Consider the following 18,920-nt stretch of genomic DNA (forward strand, 5'->3'; position numbering starts at 1 on the left):
CTCTGAAAATAAACCAAATCCGCACTTCATTAGCCAGATCTTTCATACCATGAATTTTGGCACAATTCAACACATCATTAGGTATTCATTTCAGTAGTAAATTCCTATAATTTAGCATTATTAATCACTTTGGAGGAAGAATTAAAAAAGCAGAGTATTGTTTAAATGGAGAATGACTGCGGAGCTCTGAGGTGCAGAGTAATCTAGCAGTTCTCGTGCCAGAGTCACAGGATATCAGTTTGCAGGTACAACAGGTGATTACAAAGGCTTTAAAGAAAGATATCTTTTATGAAATTTACTTATTGAGCATAAAGGCAAGGCTATTATGCTGGAGAGTTTTTTTTAAAATACTCATTAAACAGACTTTCGAGAACAGTGACTTAATTCAGTGTCTAGCAGACAATAGGGAACTCCTGGGGTGATAATGGAAGCTTGGTCATAACTCAGATAGTTTACAACGCATAGTGTAAACACAGAGTGCCTTTAGCTTGTTCATGGTTCAGGATAATCAAGGATTGATATTAATTTAGGAAATGCAGAGATTAAGGAATTTTGGGCTCTACAGAGGAGACCTCACTGGGGAAGAATATAATTTCTCTCCTAAAAAGGGAGTACAGAATTATTGAGGGAAAGCACATTTACCTCAGTAGAAAGGATTAGTTTGCTCTTCCTCTAGACGAGGAGTTCTAAAGAAGGGTCACTGGACCCAAAACATTGGCTCTGCTTTCACATCACAGATGCTGAGAGACCTGTTGAATTTCTCCAGTTATTTATGGTTCTTGATTGGGGTGTCTGGTCGCAAATCTGCAGTTTGTTAACTAGCTGTGAAATTCTAAACACTCAGTTTTGTGAGTATTCATAGAGTCATAGATAGAGTCATAGAGATGTCCAACATGGAAACAGACCCTCCGGTCAATCCGTCCATGCCGACCAGATATCCCAACCCAATCTAGTCCCACCTGCCAGCACCAGGCCCATATCCCTCCAAACCCTTCCTATTCATATACCCAGCCAAATGCCTCTTAAATGTTGCAATTGTACCAGCCTCCACCACTTCCTCTTGCAGCTCATTCCATACATGTACCACCCTCTGCGTGAAAAAGTTGCCCCTTAGGTCTCTTTTATATCTTTCCCCTCTCACCCTAAACTTATGCCCTCTAGTTCTGGACTCCCCTACCCCAGGGATAAGACTTTGTCTATTTATCCTATCCATGCTCCTCATAATTTTGTAAACCTCTATAAGGTCACCCCTCAACCTCCTACGCTCCAGGGAAAACAGTCCCAGCCTGTTCAGCCTCTCCCTGTAGCTCAGATCCTCCAACCCTGGCAACATCCTTGTAAATCTTTTCTGAACCCTTTCAAGTTTCACAACATCTTTCCGATAGAAAGGAGACAAGATTTGCACACAATATTCCAACAGTGGCCTAACCAATGTCCTGTCCAGCCACAACATGACCTCCCAACTCCCGTACTCAATACTCTGACCAATAAAGGAAAGTATACCAAACGGCTTCTTCACTAACCTATCTACCTGCGACTCCACTTTCAGGGAGCTATAAACCTGCACTCCAAGGTGTCTTTGCTCAGCAACACTCCCTAGGACCTTCCCATTAAATGTATAAGTCCTGCTAAGATTTGCTTTCTCAAAATGCAGCACCTCACATTTATCTGAATTAAACTCCACCTGCTACTTCTCAGCCCATTGGCCCATCTGGTCCAGATCCTGTAGTAATCTGAGGTAACCCTCTTCGTTTACCACTACACCTCCAATTTTGGTGTCATCTGCAAACTTACTAACTGTACCTTTTATGCTCGCATCCAAATCATTTATGCAAATGACAAAAAGTAGAGGGCCCAGCACCGATCCTTGTGGCACTCCATGTAGAAAGACTTCACAGTTGAAAGAAGAACATTGGGAAAAATCAGTTTTAGGAGTGAAATGGGAAGACATTTCTCCTCAGAGGATTGTATGACTCAGGTGTGATGGAGATGGAGTCACTGAATATGTTTAAGGTGGAGGTAGATGGAGTCTTGGTAGGCAAGAAATCAAAAGATAATTGGGGTAGATAGGAATGTGGAACTCCCAAGCCAAAACAGGCCAGATGTAATTTTCTTGGATGGTGAAAGAGGTTGTAGGACTGAATGGCCTACTTCTGATCCTAATTCACATGTTCACCAATCAATCACTCTCTCCTTCTCTAATGTTACTTTAACATTCGAGATCTTATAATCTACTTGCATTGGTAAAATGAAAGGAATAATTACAGACCATCTCTCTTTATCAGCTGAATAATGGAGCTAATAATCTTTGCAATCTCTAACCAAGATAGATATTTCAGGCAAATGTCCAAAATGCCTTTTTATTATTCATTCAATATTTGATAAGTTGGACTGGAATGGGCAAGAATCCATGTCTTTGTTTTTTTCTCCCTCCTATGAATGAGGTGACCATAGCAATTTATTTTATTCAGACAGAAATCCAATTAGCTTAAAATCATAATTGGACTTGAACTGCGATAACCACTACCAACAGGTGTTGATAAATTCTGCCTCATAAATGACTCCTGAGCAAAGGAAGAATAAGGATACAGCTCAGCTAAAACCACTAAGAAATAGGTTGTGAAATGGATAGAAACAGCAAATGACTGAACTAACAAGAAATAATAAGGCTTCTGAATCACTTTCAAAAGCACTGTGCCAATCAATAAGTGACGCACAATACAAATAACATGATGCAAATTAAATCAGTGGACTTCTGGATTTTACATCACTGTAAATAACTTTCTCCCAACCAAATGGGTAATAGAGCAGGTTCATTTATAGTCCTTTAAAGTGGGATGCTTTTCTTCCTCTCTCCTCTGTCTGTCGGGGGGCCAACATTGACTAAGTATAAGCAATCCTAAATTAAATCCCTGTATACATGGCACACAGCCCAAAATACTCAAAATTCAGCAAACTGACAATTAAGGAGTCATAGGAACAGCTGTTTTGGGAAATGGGGAAAATAAATCAAAATGAATGATTGGATTACTGGATTGGGTTGAAAAATATAAAATAGTAGAACTCAATGCAATACACTTCTAATCTACATGTATATTACTGCTGATCCCACAGAGGTCCTACTTAACTCTCTGACACCAGCATGCATACCACACTCCATATCATTGATCAAATCATGACTTATGAAGGGTACACCCAGTGTTAACCACATACAGACGATGCTTATCATGGACTGTGGCAAATGACGACTGTAAAGGAGTAATTTCAGTACACGTAAAATTTTGACATGGTTAAGCTTCATGTGTTTCTCCTTAAAACTTGGATAACCAAATAACTCTCCCTTATCTGATCAGTTGGTCTTCTCCATGTGTTATTAAAATATCTGAAACATCTTGGTCTATACAGCGTTTGAATCATCTACCTAGCTTTATCATTATCTTTATCTAGCTCTACTAAAAGGAGCATTCATCAGAGGTCTGGGGTCAATCAATTTGAAAGGTGGAAAATTTTACCAAACGTTGAATTTGGAAGCAAGTTAAATATGATTCTTTGAGCCTGGGCTTGCAACTGGTATTTGGCATCCAGGAACCCTCCTTGTTGTGCCTCTCTGACATTTTTTCAATATATTCATACTTTTTTGAAAATACAGGAAACAAAATTGATCCCAGTGTTCTAAATGAGCGCAGTTATCCAGTTCCAGAATGAGTCCACTGCAGCGTATTATCGGTTTGGGTAAAAGGTGACTACAAGCATTACGGTTGCGGTTAGATACGAAAGGGCATCTCTTGAAGTTTGGTCTAATGTTTGAGAGAGTTTGGAATGAAATCTCCATTGCTTTTCCTGATATCAGCATTTTTCTTTTAACTCTCCAAGGAGTTAACATGTCTTCCATAGTCTTGGGGGAAATCATAGACCAATGAGTTTACCTTATGGACAAAGGCATGATCTTCATAATCTTATTAAAGATAAGATTATGAAGCATCTGATAGAAATGACGTCATGAATTATCATTATGATGTGTTGATGAAAGGGAGGAGTTTACTAATCTAATTTACATCCTAATCAGAGGATGACAAATGTTTAGTAGGAGTAAGGTAGAGGCTGGGTGCATCTGTATTTCAATGTGGCATTTTAACTCATCTGGAATCTGGTATTGAAAAATAAAACAGAACATTGTAATCAGTTGAAAAATGTCATAGTGAGTAGATGAAAAGGGGACTGGTGTCACATTATGCGAGAAAGTTATCAATGCAGATAACAAGCATCTACATTATGAATCTTCTTTCTTTTGGCATCTGAATGGATTCTTTGGAGCTCTAAATGACAAGAACAATGACCAAATTTGCAGATAACACAAACCAGATGGAAGTGGCAAACTGAATGACTATGGGAGATTTTGAATATACTTGAGAGATAGGCAGAGGAGATGGCAGATGAAGCTCGATGAAAAAGTTAAAATGTTGGTTAGACAGAGTCCAGTCTTATACTTTTACAGTCGGAACTTTATTTGTAGTTCACACGCCACAAACCCCAACACGACTGATTACTTGTTCCATATTAATATAAGTACTTAGCCAGTTATCCTTAATTAATGTGTAACAATCACCTACTCCCTAATTTCTGGCATCCTTGCCAGAATCTACAAGATGATAGCAGAGGGATCTTCAATCGATCCAGCCACTGTAGTCAAGTATCAATTAAGTCATTTATTGGATCCTAAAACATTTTTTCTCAAATGCACACACATATATATATATATATATATATAAATATATATGCATTTAAATTAATAAAACAGTTTCGACACTTGCCTGAGAAATTCGATTTTATTTATTGAGCCCTCGCTTACTGTAATTTTTTTTCTTCATTTACTTTTGAATTTACATCCCTTCAAGTGCAGGTCATGTCCTCTGTTCTATTGTTTCAGTCATTGTGAAACAGTTTGTCTTGATCTTCATTATCCAAATTCTTTAGATCCCATCAACAGCAATCATACACCCTCTCCACTTTTATTTCTCCAGTGAGAACATCAGATTATTGAAATAATTGCTCATCCAAACCCAATTTCATCCCCTCAAATGTTCTGATTACTCTCTTCTGTAACCTTTCATTAGCTGAAATATCCTCTTGTCCTTAGAATACAGTTAGTGCACAATTCCGGTCACTAAGTGCAGTCAAACAAATTATACGTTAAGTTACAGAAATGCCTTACCAATTCGAATGCTAAAATCCTCTATCATCTCTCTCAATAGGTATTGATCCAGTTCATTTTGAAACATATCAACTGATCCTGAATTAAATATACTTTCTGTTAAAATGCAGAATGTATACAACAAACTATGAAAAAATAATAGATTGATGTTTACAAATTTTGTTATCTTACTGATAGTTTTAATTATTAAAATTCATTCACTGTCCAGGCTAGCATTTATTGCCCATCCCTAATTGCCCACAGAGTAGTTAAGAGTCAACCACATTGCTGTGGGTCTGGGGTCACATGTAGACCATATGGCAGTTTCCTTCCCAGGAGGACATTAGTGAACCTGATGAGTTTTTCCTGACAATTAACAACAGTTTCATGGTCATCATTTTTATTGGATTCAAATTAGATTAGATTAGATTATTAGATTAGATTACAGTGTGGAAACAGGCCCTTCGGCCCAACAAGTCCACACTGACCCGCTGAAGCGCAACCCACCCATACTCCCCTTACCTAACACTACGGGCAATTTAGCATTGCCAATTCACATCTTTGGACTGTGGGAGGAAACCGGAGCACCCGGAGGAAACCCACGCAGACACGGGGAGAACGTGCAAACTTCACACAGTCAGTCGCCTGAGGCGGGAATTGACCCCGGGTCTCCGGCGCTGTGAGGCAGCAGTGCTAACCACTGTGCCACCGTGCCGCCCACAAATTCTACCATCTATTATGGTGGCATTTGAACCCAGGTCCCCAGAACATTACCTGGGGTCTCTGGATTAATAGTCTCATAGTAATACCACTAGTGGCTATTGCCTTATGATAAAGCTCAATTCTTGGGGTGGCTACATGCAGCTACTTTTACAGTCCCTAGTTGATGGAGTCCTCTTCAATTAACATTGTTACCGTAAATTTGCTGATTTACATTAACTGCACTCCAATGTGTAGGAACTGTTCCAGAGTCTAAAAAGTCTTAGATGATGACCACCAATGCATCCACTATTTTGAGGGTCAATTCCTTAAATCATCTGCAATGTGGATTATCAGAGCCTGGGGATTTATCAGACATCAATTTCCCCAACACCATTTCTGTACTAATACAGTTCCTAAAAGATACATGGAAACACTAAAGATAGGAGCAATGTGATCATGGCTGATCATCGAGCTCAATACCTAAATCCCATTCTCCCCTCTTTTCCTTTGATCCCTTTAACTACAAGAAGTTTATCTACCTCATTCTTCGAAACACAATGCTTTGGCCTCAACCACTTTCTGTGCGAGTGAATTCCACAGGCTCCCCACTATCTGGATGAAAATATTTTTCTTTGCCTCAACCTAAAAGATTTATTCTTAAATTATGACCCCTGCTTCTGAACTCTTCAACCATTGGGAACATCCTGCACCTACCCTGTCTACCCTTGTTCGACTGTATAGGTTACTATGAGATCCCCCCTCATTCTTCTAAACTCCAGTGAATGCAATCCTAACCGACTCAATCCCTCATCACACATCACGTCACCATCCCAGGGATCAATTTGGTAAATCTTCACTACTCCCTCTCTACAAGAACATTGTTCATCAGATAAGGAAACTAAAATTGCACACAATACTCCAGGGGTAATCTCACCAATGCTCTGTATAGCTGCAGCAAGACATCCTTGTTCCTGTACTCGAACCCTCTCACTGTGAAGGCCAATGTATAGTTTCCGCCTGCTGCACCTGCACGCTTACTTTCAGTGACTGGTGTACAAAGACATCCAGGTCTCATTGAACTTTCCCCCCTCTCAATTTACAGCCATCCAACTAATAATCTGCCTTCCTATTTTTGCTACCAAAGTTATGACACTGCATCTGGACAAGTAACACTGCAATATCTCTGCATCCTCCTCACAGCTCACCCTGCCATGAAGCTTTGTGTCATCTGCAGATTGATATATTTTATTTATTTCCCTCATCTAAAACATTAAAATATATAGTGAATTGCTAGGGTCCTTGTACCAATGCTGATCCAGCCATTCAGAAAAAGACTCCTTTATTCCTACTCTTTGTTTCTGTCTACTAACTAACTTTATATCTATCTCAATACACTATTCCCAATCCCATGCATTTAATTGTACTTATTGGTCTCTCTACCATCCTTTGTAATTAGTGGGGTTACATTAACTGTTGTTTAGATCAGAGTGGTGCTGGAAAGGCAGAGCAGGTCAGGCAGCATCTGAAGAGCAGGGAAATTGATATTTCGGGCAAAAGCCAGGGCTTTTGCCTGAAACATTGATTTCCCTGCTCCTCGGATGCTGCCTGACCTGCTGTGCCTTTCCAGCACCACTCTGATCTAAACTCTGGTTTCCAGCATCTGCAGTCCTCACTTTTGCTGATTTACATTAACTGCACTCCAATGTGTAGGAACTATTCCAGAGTCTAAAACGTCTTAGATGATGACCACCAATGCATCCACTATTTTGAGGGTCAATTCCTTAAATCATCTGCAATGTGGATTATCAGAGCCTGGGGATTTATCAGACATCAATTTCCCCAACACCATTTCTGTACTAATACAGTTCCTCTCTCTTACTAAACCCTGTGCTCCCCACCATTCCTGGTACGTTAGCAATTACAATGCCCTCAAAGGATAATTATATGTTGCAAGAAAGTATCATACCTGGAAAAATAAATTACCACCTGACTTTGAAATGAAGTTCTGCTTATTAACTGAAGACTCTTAATGGAATCAATCATTTGTCAGACAAATGTGTTTTGTGCTCCCGTCATTCCAACAAAAAAGAATGAATAGGCTAGAGGTGCAAATAAATTCCTCAAGTATAACTTTGATATGATGTCCATTAGCTGGAATGTACTGGTTAAAGAATTTGCAACACTTTAAACTGGACATGTCGACATGGCTATAGGTTATAGATGTCACAGCTCCACAGAAAGCTGTGGGGGGGGAAAGGGGAAATTACTCCGGAAAGTATAAAGAAAAAGTATAACATAGCAAAGATGAGTGGGAAAACGGAGGACTGGGAAGCTTTTAAAGAACAACAGAGGATTACTAAGAAGGAAATATGCAGAGAAAAAAATGAGGTACGAAGGTGAACTGGCCAAAAATATAAAGGAGGATAGTAAAAGCTTTTTTAGGTATGTGAAAGGCAAAAAAATGGTTAAGACTAAAATTGGGCCCTTGAAGACAGAAACAGGGGAATATATTACAGGGAACAAAGAAATGGCAGAAGAGTTGAATTGGTACTTCAGATCTGTGTTCACTGGGGAAGACTCAAACAATCTCCCTGAGGTAACAGTGGCTGAAGGACCTGAACTGAAGGGAATTTATATTTGCCAGGAATTGGTGTTGGAGAGACTGTTAGGTCTGAAGGCTGATAAGTCCCCGGGGCCTGATGGTCTACATCCCAGGGTATTGAAGGAGGTGGCTCTAGAAATCGTGGATGCGTCGGTGATTATTTTCCAGAGTTCGATAGATTCAGGATCAGTTCCTGCGGATTGGAGGGTGGCTAATATTGTACCACTTTTTAAGAAAGGAGCGAGAGAGAAAGCAGGAAATTATAGACCAGTTAGTCTGACCTCAGTGGTGGGAAAGATGCTGGAGTCTATTATAAAGGATGAAATTACGACACATCTGGATAGCAGTAACAGGATAGGTCAGAGTCAGCATGGATTTATGAAGGGGAAATCATGATTGACTAATCTTCTGGAATCTTTTGAGGATGTAACTCAGAAGATGGACAAGGGAGATCCAGTGGATGTAGTGTACTTGGACTTGCAGAAAGCCTTTGATAAAGTCCCACATAGGAGGTTAGTCAGCAAATTTAGGGTGCATGGTATTGGGGGCAAAGTACTGACTTGGATTGAAAATTGGTTGGCTGACAGGAAACAAAGAGTAGTGATAAACTGCTCCCTTTCGGAATGGCAGGCGGTGACCAGTGGGGTACCGCAGGGATCAGTGCTGGGACCGCAGCTTTTACAATATATATTAAAGATATAGAAGATGGTATTAATAGTAACATTAGCAAATTTGCTGATGATACAAAGCTGGGTGGCAGGGTGAAATGTGAGGAGGATGTTAGGAGATTATAGGGTGATCTGGACAGGTTAAGTGAGTGGACAGATGCATGGCAGATGCAGTTTAATGTGGATAAATGTATGGTTATACACTTTGGTGGCAAGAACAGGAAGGCAGATTACTACCTAAATGAAGTCAAGTAAGGTAAAGGGGTAGTACAAAGAGATCTGGGTGTTCTTGTCCACCAGTCAATGAAGGCAAGCATGCCCGTACAGCATGTAGTGAAGAAAGCCAATAGCATGCTGGCCTTCATAACAAGAGGGATCGAGTATAGAAGCAAAGAGGTTCTTCTGCAGCTGTACAGGGCCCTGGTGAGATCACACCTGGAGTACTGTGTGCAGTTCTGGTCTCCAAATTTGAGGAAAGACATTCTGGCTATTGAGGGAGTGCAACGTAGGTTCACGAGGTCAATTCCTGGAATGGCGGGACTATCTTATGTTGAAAGATTGGAGCGACTGCGCTTGTATTTCCTTGAGGTTAGAAGACTGAGAGGGGATCTGATTGAGACGTATAAGATTATGAAAGGATTGGACACTCTGGATGCAGGAAACATGTTTCCGCTGATGGGCGAGTCCCGAACCAGAGGACACAGCTTAAAAATGAGGGGTAGGCCATTTAGGACAGAGATGCGGAAAAACTTCCTCACCCAGAGAGTGGTGGCTGTGTGGAATGCTCTGCCCCAGAAGGCAGTGGAGGCCCAGTCTCTGGATTCGTTTAAGAAAGTGTTGGATAGAGCTCTCAAGGATAGTGGAATCAAGGGTTATGGAGATAAGGGAGGATCAGGATTGAGGATGATCAGTCATGATCACAATGAACGGTGGTGCAGGCTCGAAGGGCAGAATGGCCTACTCCTGCACCTATTGTCTATTGTCTAAAGACCTTCAGTAGAAATGTAATCAATTTAGGCTCCTTCCCATGCATATTTTATATTTTTAAAATCAAATTAGAATTACCTCCTATTCCTGGTTATGCAACATTTGACAATTGAACACTTAAAATGCTTGTGTGCCAAATCTTGTATCCAGATACATACCACTGCAGCATGGTACAATACGTATCATTTCCAATTTAGTGTAGAACACATTTTAATTAAGATAAAGGAAACATTAATTTTGTGCTTCCACTTGTTTTTTGAACACATTTCAGGTTTTTATTGGTACTAAGACAGATTACTTGAAACTAAGCAGAAACTAATAGATAACAAAGTAAAGAATATTAAGGAAAAATAAAAACATTTATGAAATGTTATGATTTAAAAGGTTGAATTAAAATGAAACACTGCTAGTAGAAAAGAAAATATCAGAAGTCACCTGTAACTATAAGAACTAAAAACCAGGAGCAGGAGGAGGTCATTCAGCCCCTTGAGCGTGCTCCACTATTTCAGACAACCATGGCTGATCTCATCTCAGCCTCAACTCTACTTTCTTGCCCACTCTCCGTAACACTTCAACCGGTTACTAATTACAAATCTGTCCATCTCCCTAAATTTACTCACTGTCCTTGCATCCACTACTTGGGGCAGTGAATTCCACAGATTCACAGTCCTTTATGAGAAGTAATTTCTCCTCATCTTTGTTTTAAATTTGCTACCCCTTATCCTAAATTTAAGATCTCCTCTTCTAGATTCCCCCAAAGGATACATCCTCTCTACATCAACTCAGTCAAACCTCTTTAGCATCTTGTATACCTGAATTAGATCTCTTCACATTCTTCTAAAGTCCTGAGAATGTAGGCCTAAGCTACTCAACCTGTTCAGAAGGCAAACCTGCCTTCTTTGGAATCAGCAAAGTCAGTCACCTCTGAACAGCCTCCAATGCAACTACATCCCTTCTCAAATAAGGCAACCAAAATTGTACACAATATTCCAGGTGCCATTTCATTGATGCTTTACACAGTTGCAGCAATATTCCTCTACTTTCATACTCAATTCCTTTAGCAATAAATGCCCAAATTCCATTTGTCTTCCTTATTATCCGCTGTACCTGTATACTAATTTTCTGCTATTCATACATGAGGATACCCAGATCCCTCTGCACTGAAGCACTCCAAAGTTTTTCTCCATTTAGGTAATAAGTTGCCTTTCTCTTCCTTCATACAAAATGGATAACTTCACACTTATCCACGCTAAACCTCATTTGCCAAATTGTGGCCCATTTACCCAAGCTATCCATACCCATTTGTAAACTTGTTTCACTGCAACTTGTTTGCCAACCTATTTCGGTGTCACCTACAAATTTGGTTATTGGACTTTCTATCCCAGCATTATATGAAAGACTGTTGTCTGCTAGCTGTAAGGATTTTTACACAAACTAATTTATTCTGTCATAGGTCAGATTCTAGTGTGTATCATCTCACAGCACACTAAGCAATCTCATTCTGGTCATTAACCTGAATGAAGCTGATCAGGTGCAGAAGAAGCAACAAGCCCCATGGGTAAGTGGCAAATATTGTCAGTGAGACCAGATCAAGTCGAGCTGTGGGAGGAGAGCTAAGACAAGAGGCGGGAGGGGACATAGTGCCAGGTACAAGCAAGGAGTGACAGGATGGATGCGAGAAAGGAAGTTGGGTATACCTAGGATTGAGAGTGCATATTCTGTCCTCTTTCATAAATCTGCAAGCACAGTTAAGCACAGCACCAAATATCATCAGGATGATAAAATGTTAAGCCCGATGATGGACTATTCATACATTACACCTTAAAAAAGACTTCAGGATGTAATTTTTCTGTGAACGCAGGCATTTAGCACCACATACCACACTATTAATATTTCATTTGTTCTAATATTACTTGCATGGCTCTCAGAAAATGGAAACTATCATAGGTGGAAGCGTAAGGGGAATATTGAGCCATTGATTTTAGCACTTGCAGGTAAAACAAAGAATTTCAAAATATTAAAAACAGATAGAAAGATAGACAGTGTGGTAGTCAAGATTCTCCCCTCCCCCAACTCTGCTAGGCTGGATGACTGATGCTGCGTTGCATTAGAAGATCAAACATTTTTGGTGGATTTGCTATTTTCACTTACTATCACATAATGTATTCCATTATATTAGCAACATACTGATGAAAGACAATATTAGGTTTGGGTTTTGTCAACATGATCTTTAACAATAATCAGAGTGAACCCTTCTTCTCATGAAGGCAGTTTGAGAAATTTGCCCAAATTGTTAGAAATTCCTGTTATATTTCTCTCAACTTTGAATGCATAATTGTAGGTCCTGTTATGTGACCTACTCAAGCCATAGTTTCTTAACAACTGGACAGCCATGTCAAGAAAGGAAGGAGTAGTTAGGCTTGCACTGAAAAGGTGGATTTTTGTCAAATGAATCAAAGCAGCCAGGCAAAACAATAGGTCATTAAATCTAATACTTTTAAAAGGAGATATGTTTTTTTCACCATTCTCTCTCATACACATGCCAGTACTAGCACCCCTTAATGTTGGTAACTTTACCTGGAGTTGCTTTAACCCCAACATGCAGATGCAAGACAGCGTGAAAATGGAGAACTAATGATAAACAAGATGATATGACTGACACAAGCAGTTGAAATGCTGAAAGATCTGGAGAAACTGGACTTACAGAAGTTTCCTTATTGACTGTTTGGGTGGTTTTGTCAGCATTTGAAAAAGCTGGTCCTTGTGTTTCAGAATTTCCTTTCTGGCAATTACATCTGGTGCTCTGTGTATAAATAAAGATAGAATGAGTCAGTATGATCAGGTAATCATGGCAGTCACATGAAGTCCTTTCAACTTACATGGATGCTTTTCTCTTCATTCAGCAAAGTCCTCTGACTTGCATTGATCACTGAAAACCACAACTTGAATATTTTTATTCTTGTGTTCAACTTCTCATGCCTCTTTATTTCAGTAATGAACTCCAGGCCTCAAACCCTCTAATAACTCTGTGTTCTTCCAACTCTAGTCTCTTGTCCATCTTCCACTGAACAATTGCTGCCTTTGTTTTCAAACATCTAGTTCCTTAATCCTAATATTCCTTGCCTAAACTCATTGCAATTTATACTTTTCTCTTCTCTTTTAAGAAGCTTTGGCCAAGTTTTTGCTCATCTGTCCACTGTCACCTACTATGGCTTATTGCCACATTTTCTCAAATGATGATCCACTGAAACACCTTTCTGCATTTAATTATGGTAAAAAAAGATTTTATATCATTACTACAAAATCAAAATACTGAAGGTGCTGGAAATCTGAAATAAAACCAGAAAATGGTGGAAATGCTCAGCACATTTTTTAATGAGAGAGAAGTGGTGACTCAGGTCTGTGTCCTTCCAGCAGGACTCTGGGGAGAAAAGGAAATGGTCATCAATCAAAAATATTAATGTGCATTCTCTCCACATGTTTTAACCACACACACACCATGAACACTTCTCACTTTACCATTGCTTCATTTAACAATGACCTGTGTGCTCTTGTTCTTAATGTTCCAACCAGCAGGAACAGTTTATCCTGTACCTAGTGTGTCCGGACCATTCATTATTTTTAACGTCCTTATAAAATCTTCTCTTATCCAGGGAAAACAGTCCTAATTTCTCCAATCTATGGAGCAGAGGGGTCTCCTCCCTGGAATCATTTGAGTGAATCGTTTCCGCAGTCCCTCTTATCCTCTCATGTCCTTTAGAAAATCTGGTGCCAGAACTGGATCCAATACACCAGTTGAGGCTGCTACCAGTATATCAAAGAAGTTTAACAAAGTCTCCTTGTTTTGTGTGCCCCATGGCACTAAAAATAAAAACCTTGGATACTCTGATATTTTATTAACCACTCTCACAGTTTGTTATGCACACATATAGCCATGTCCATCTACTCATACAGTCCCTTTAGAATTGTACACTCCATTTTATTTTGTCTCTCTGTGTTGTTTCTATCAAAATGAATTTTCGGGGTCAGTTAGCTCAGTTGGCTGGATAGCTGGTTTGTGATGCAGAGTACGCCAACAGTGCAGCTGAGGTTACCGTGAAGATCCCACCTTCTCAACCTCACCTGAGGCGTGGTGACCCTGAGGTTAAACCATTGTCAATCGTTTCAATAAGAGATCACCCCATGACCCTTCAGGACAATGACAACTTTACTTATACTTACCAAAATGAATTGCCTAATACTTCTTCAAAATGAACTTAACCTGACAATTGTAAGCCCATACTAACAATTTGTTAATGGACTGCTGAAATTCGACACACTGTTCCTCGCAGCTCACAATGTTTCCAAGTTTCACATCATCCGCAAATTTTGAAATGTTGCCTGATCTGCTGAGTATTTTCTGTTTTTGTTCTGTGTAGGTACTGCTGTTTCTGATCAGTGATTTTCCTCACTGCAGTTTATTAAAAGATGTGATGACTGGGAATGAGGTACACAGTGTGCATTTGAATCAGATAATTTGATAACACCTTGAACTGCTTGTTATATCTATTCATGTAACAGCAGTCACTGCAATTCAAAAGAATTAATCGAGACATTTCTGAGTGTTGTGACAACGAACTATATAAATACAATATATTCTTACCACACTCAATAACAACATCAAATGATGCATCATAACATGCTGCAGCTTTATATACTTGTGGTTCACTATTGACTAAAGAAACAATAGAAAATCCAAACTTTCCATCTCAATTGTGCTCTTCAGAGTCTGTTTTATGAATAATGCAGTAACAAAAATCTATATTTTGGCAAACAGTAAGTAAATATTAGTGCAGACTTATTTAATTATATATTCATTAATGAAGCACTTATTGGCGATAGATTCATATTCTGGAGATGTCACACCATGCTGTACTTCCTGAGGCAAAGCAATTTCTTGCAGTAATGAGTTTCTGTCCTTATCACAATGTCCTTATTCTAATCAGGAACAGATGGAGTGTACACTAGTCAAAGAATGTAGACAAATGCGTCTTTCAGCAGCTGCTGGATGGCTCCATTTATAGTCTCCTGGTCAGTGACAGATTCCCCAGCTTCCAGCTAGCAGAGTGAAGTTGGTGGTAATTAAAGTGAAGGACTGCATGATTCATAATTACTCCACCACAGATATGATGCAGATATTTAACGGAATATAACATTTCCCCAAGTAATCTGTAATGAAATAATTTAACAATAAAATGGCATGAAAGACAACTAAAACTATTGAAACACTGGGCAACGTTAGGGTTGCAAATAGGATTACAGATACAATATTTCAAACGCAATAGCCACAGCATAAATTTCTATCCTTTTGTGGCTTCAGAGGCTGAACTTGAGAACTGTAGAAGCAAGTAAGGCAAAGCCAATTATGAGCTGTATAGAAATAATAACACAGAAGGTAACCATTGACTCACTGAGCCTGTGTTAATAATAGAAGCAAGATTTGAAAAACTTTAGCACTTCAAGGGAAACTAGTTTTTAAAGTGCATTTCCTTTTCTATGACTCTACCTTTATTCTACATTTCCCTTTCAGATCACATACCCTTTTAAAAACATAGGCTCGTTTCCCATTTTCTTATAAAACAGGTTCCTGAAAAGTCTATGCCATTTAGTTCCTATTCTTCAATTAATTGATGGAAAATAGAAATCACAGTCTGGATCAGCATTCATTGCCTGTCCCTGGTTGTTCTCGAGAAGGTGGTGGTGTGCTGTTTTCTTAAACCATATGCGGGAGGTAGACCCTCAATATCCTTAAAGAGAGAGTTCCAGGACTTTGACCCAGTGACAGTGAAAAAAACAACAATATATTTTTAAGTCAGGACAGAAACTTGTGAATAGTGATATAAATGGGCACTCTGGTATTTTTAAACTATGATTCAGAGTATCTGGATTCTTCCATAACAGGAAAAACCCTTTCCCCATTCACCACCTCAGAATTGTAAATGTTTCAATTAAGTCACTCTGATTCTTCTCAACTTCACTAGTAGCGTCCTACCCGCCTGTAAAAGACCCAATTATTCCTAATCTCTGCTTCCTGTTAGCCAGCCAATCTTCTGACCATGTGAATATGTTATTACCTACACCCTGATCTTTTATTTTCAAATACAAGTACAAAACATCTACTTGTTCCCCTTTATCCACAGCACAAATTATTTCTTCATATAACTACAATAAAGTATTTAAACATGATTTCCCTTTGACAAAGCCATGTTGGTTCCCTGATTACTTTGAACTTATCCAAGTGCCCTGGTGTAGTGTCTTTAATAATAGCTTCCCACATTATCTTAATGATAAATATGAAATTAAAACTAATGCATCAATTATCTCACTTGCTACTTCTTTTAAGAACCTAGGATGATTAGGACCCAGGGGCTTGTCAAATTGCAGCTCCAACAACTTACTCCATGCTCCTTCCCTGCGAATTTTAACTTTCTTAAACTCCCTTCTCCCTTTGAATTCCTGATATTGCAGCTGTTTCCAGGATGCTACTTATATCTTCACAATGAAGACAGACGTAAAATGTTCGTTTAATTCATCTTCCATCTGTTTATCCCCTGTTACTAATTCCCCAGATGCATTTCCTATAGATCCAGCAATTCCTTTGATAACTCTTTTCCTTTCAAAATACCTGAATAAATGTTTCCTGTTTTTATATTTTTCTTTAACTAAATCATACACTTTAACTTTTCCCTCCTTATTAATTTATTGCTATTTTTTGCTTATTTTAAAAATATTCTGTCCAATGGTCTGACTTACCACCTATCTTTGCACAATTATCTCTTTTCTTTGAGTGTGATATTATCTTTGATTTTTTTTAAGTTAACACAACAGTATGTCCATCCCATCAATTTTTTTATTTGTTGGAATGGTCTGTTCTTCCTGAAATATTCCCTTAAATGTTTGCCAACGCATCTCTTTCGACTTATCCTTAAACTTAAATTGCCAGTTCACTTTTGCTGTCTCTGGTTTTATACCCTTGGTTAAACTCCAAATTGTAGTCTTGGACCCACCCTTCCCTCTCAAACGGTATTAAATTTCAATCATATTGCAATTGCTGTTACCAGGGGCATGTTTGCTCTGAGGTCAGTGATTAATCCTATCTTGTTAGTCAAAACCAAGTCTAGTATAGACACTAGCCCTATCACAGGTTAGAGCCACAACGTGCTAGTCTGAGAAACTGTCCTTCATCAGGAAGTGTGGGCCGGGAGTTGAGAGATAAATGGGAGGGGGTGGGGCTGGGAGGGGCTGGGGCTAGGGAAGGTAGCTGGGAGTGCAATATGTAGATGAATATGGGGGTGAAGGTGAGAGGAGGGTGGAGTAAATAGGTGGGAAGAAAGGTGGACAGGTAGGACAGTTCAAGAGGGCAGTGCTGAGTTGGAGATTTGGATCTGGGATGAAGTGGGGGGAGGGGAAATGGGGAAGCTGGTGAAATCCACATTGATCCCGTGTGGTGGAGGGTCCCAAGGTGGAAGATGAGGATTTCTTCCTCCAGGCATCGGGTGGCTAGAGTTTGGCAATGGAGGAGGCCAAGGACTTGGTGGAGTGGGAGGGGGATCGAAGTGTTCAGCCACAGGGTGGTGGGTGTGTTTAGTGCGTGTGTCCCAGAGATGTTCTCTGATGTGCTCTGCATGTTGACATCCTGTCTCCCCAATGTAGCCGAGACCACATCGAGAGCAATGGGCACAGTAGATGATGTGTGTGGAAGTACAGGTAAATCTGTCAGATGTGAAAGGATCCTTTGAGGCCTTGGTGGGGCGGTTGGGGGGGAAACGGTGTTTATGTGTGGAGGTTCTACACTTTTTGCTTTAGCAGTGGAATTTGCCGGGAGTGAAGGGTGGGTTGGGGGCGCATTGACTTAACAAGGGAGTTGCGGAGAGAATGGTCTCTCCGGAATGCAGATAGGGGTGGGGAGGGAAATATATCCCAGGTGGTGGGGTCTGTTTATAGGTGGCAGAAGGGGCGGAGGATGATGCAATGTATCTGGAGATTGATGGGGTGGGAGGTAAGGACCAGGGAGGGTTCTGTTCTTGTTGCGATTGGAGGTGTGGGATTCAAGGGCTGAGATATGGGAAGTGGAGGAGATATGTTGGAGGGCATCATCGCCCACATGGGAGGATAAATTGTGGCCTCTGAAGGAGGAGGCCATCTGGGATGTTCTATGGTGGAACTGGTCCTCCTGAGAGCAGATGCAGCAGAGGCGGAGGAATTGGGAATAAGGGATAGCGTTTTTACAGGAGGCAGGGTGGAAGATGTAGCCCAGGTAGCTGTGGGAGTCTGTAGAAAATGTCTGTGTTAAGTTGATCACCAGAAATGGAGATGGCGAGGTCGACAAAGGGGAGGGAGGTGTCCAAGATGGTCCAGGTGAACTTCAGGCCAGGGTAGAAGACGCTCATGAAGTTGATGAACTGTTCAACCTCCTCGTGGGAGCACGAGGTGACACTGATACAGTCATCAATGTTGCAGAGGAAAAGGTGGTGCTGCTGTAGAGTCCTAGAGTCACAGAGATGTACAGCACAGAAACAGACCCTTCGGTCCAACCCGTCCATGCCGACCAGATATCCCAACCCAATCTAGTCCCACCTGCCAGCACTCGGCACATATCCCTCCAAACCCTTCCTATTCATATACCCATCCAGATGCCTTTTAAATGTTGCAATTGTACCAGCCTCCACCATTTCCTCTGGCAGCTCAATCCATGCATTTACCACCCTCTGCATGAAAAAGTTGGCCCTTA

General features: G+C 40.2%; 1 protein-coding gene across 2 annotated transcripts in view; it reads right to left on the reverse strand.

Moving 5' to 3' along the window:
* LOC122541949 (serine-rich coiled-coil domain-containing protein 2) overlaps positions 1 to 18,920 on the reverse strand; it is a 642,154-nt gene that overhangs the window by 86,799 nt on the left and 536,435 nt on the right. For both annotated transcript variants that reach the window (XM_087982459.1, XM_087982460.1), the window contains one exon: positions 12,855 to 12,953. In XM_087982459.1, coding sequence (XP_087838585.1) covers positions 12,855 to 12,953 — 99 coding nt within the window. The remainder of the gene's footprint in view (positions 1 to 12,854; positions 12,954 to 18,920) is intronic.

This window comes from Chiloscyllium plagiosum, unplaced genomic scaffold, assembly GCF_037043375.1.
Source record: "Chiloscyllium plagiosum isolate Xiang-an unplaced genomic scaffold, Cpla_swu_hap1 HiC_scaffold_43, whole genome shotgun sequence".
Classification (NCBI taxonomy): domain Eukaryota; kingdom Metazoa; phylum Chordata; class Chondrichthyes; order Orectolobiformes; family Hemiscylliidae; genus Chiloscyllium; species Chiloscyllium plagiosum.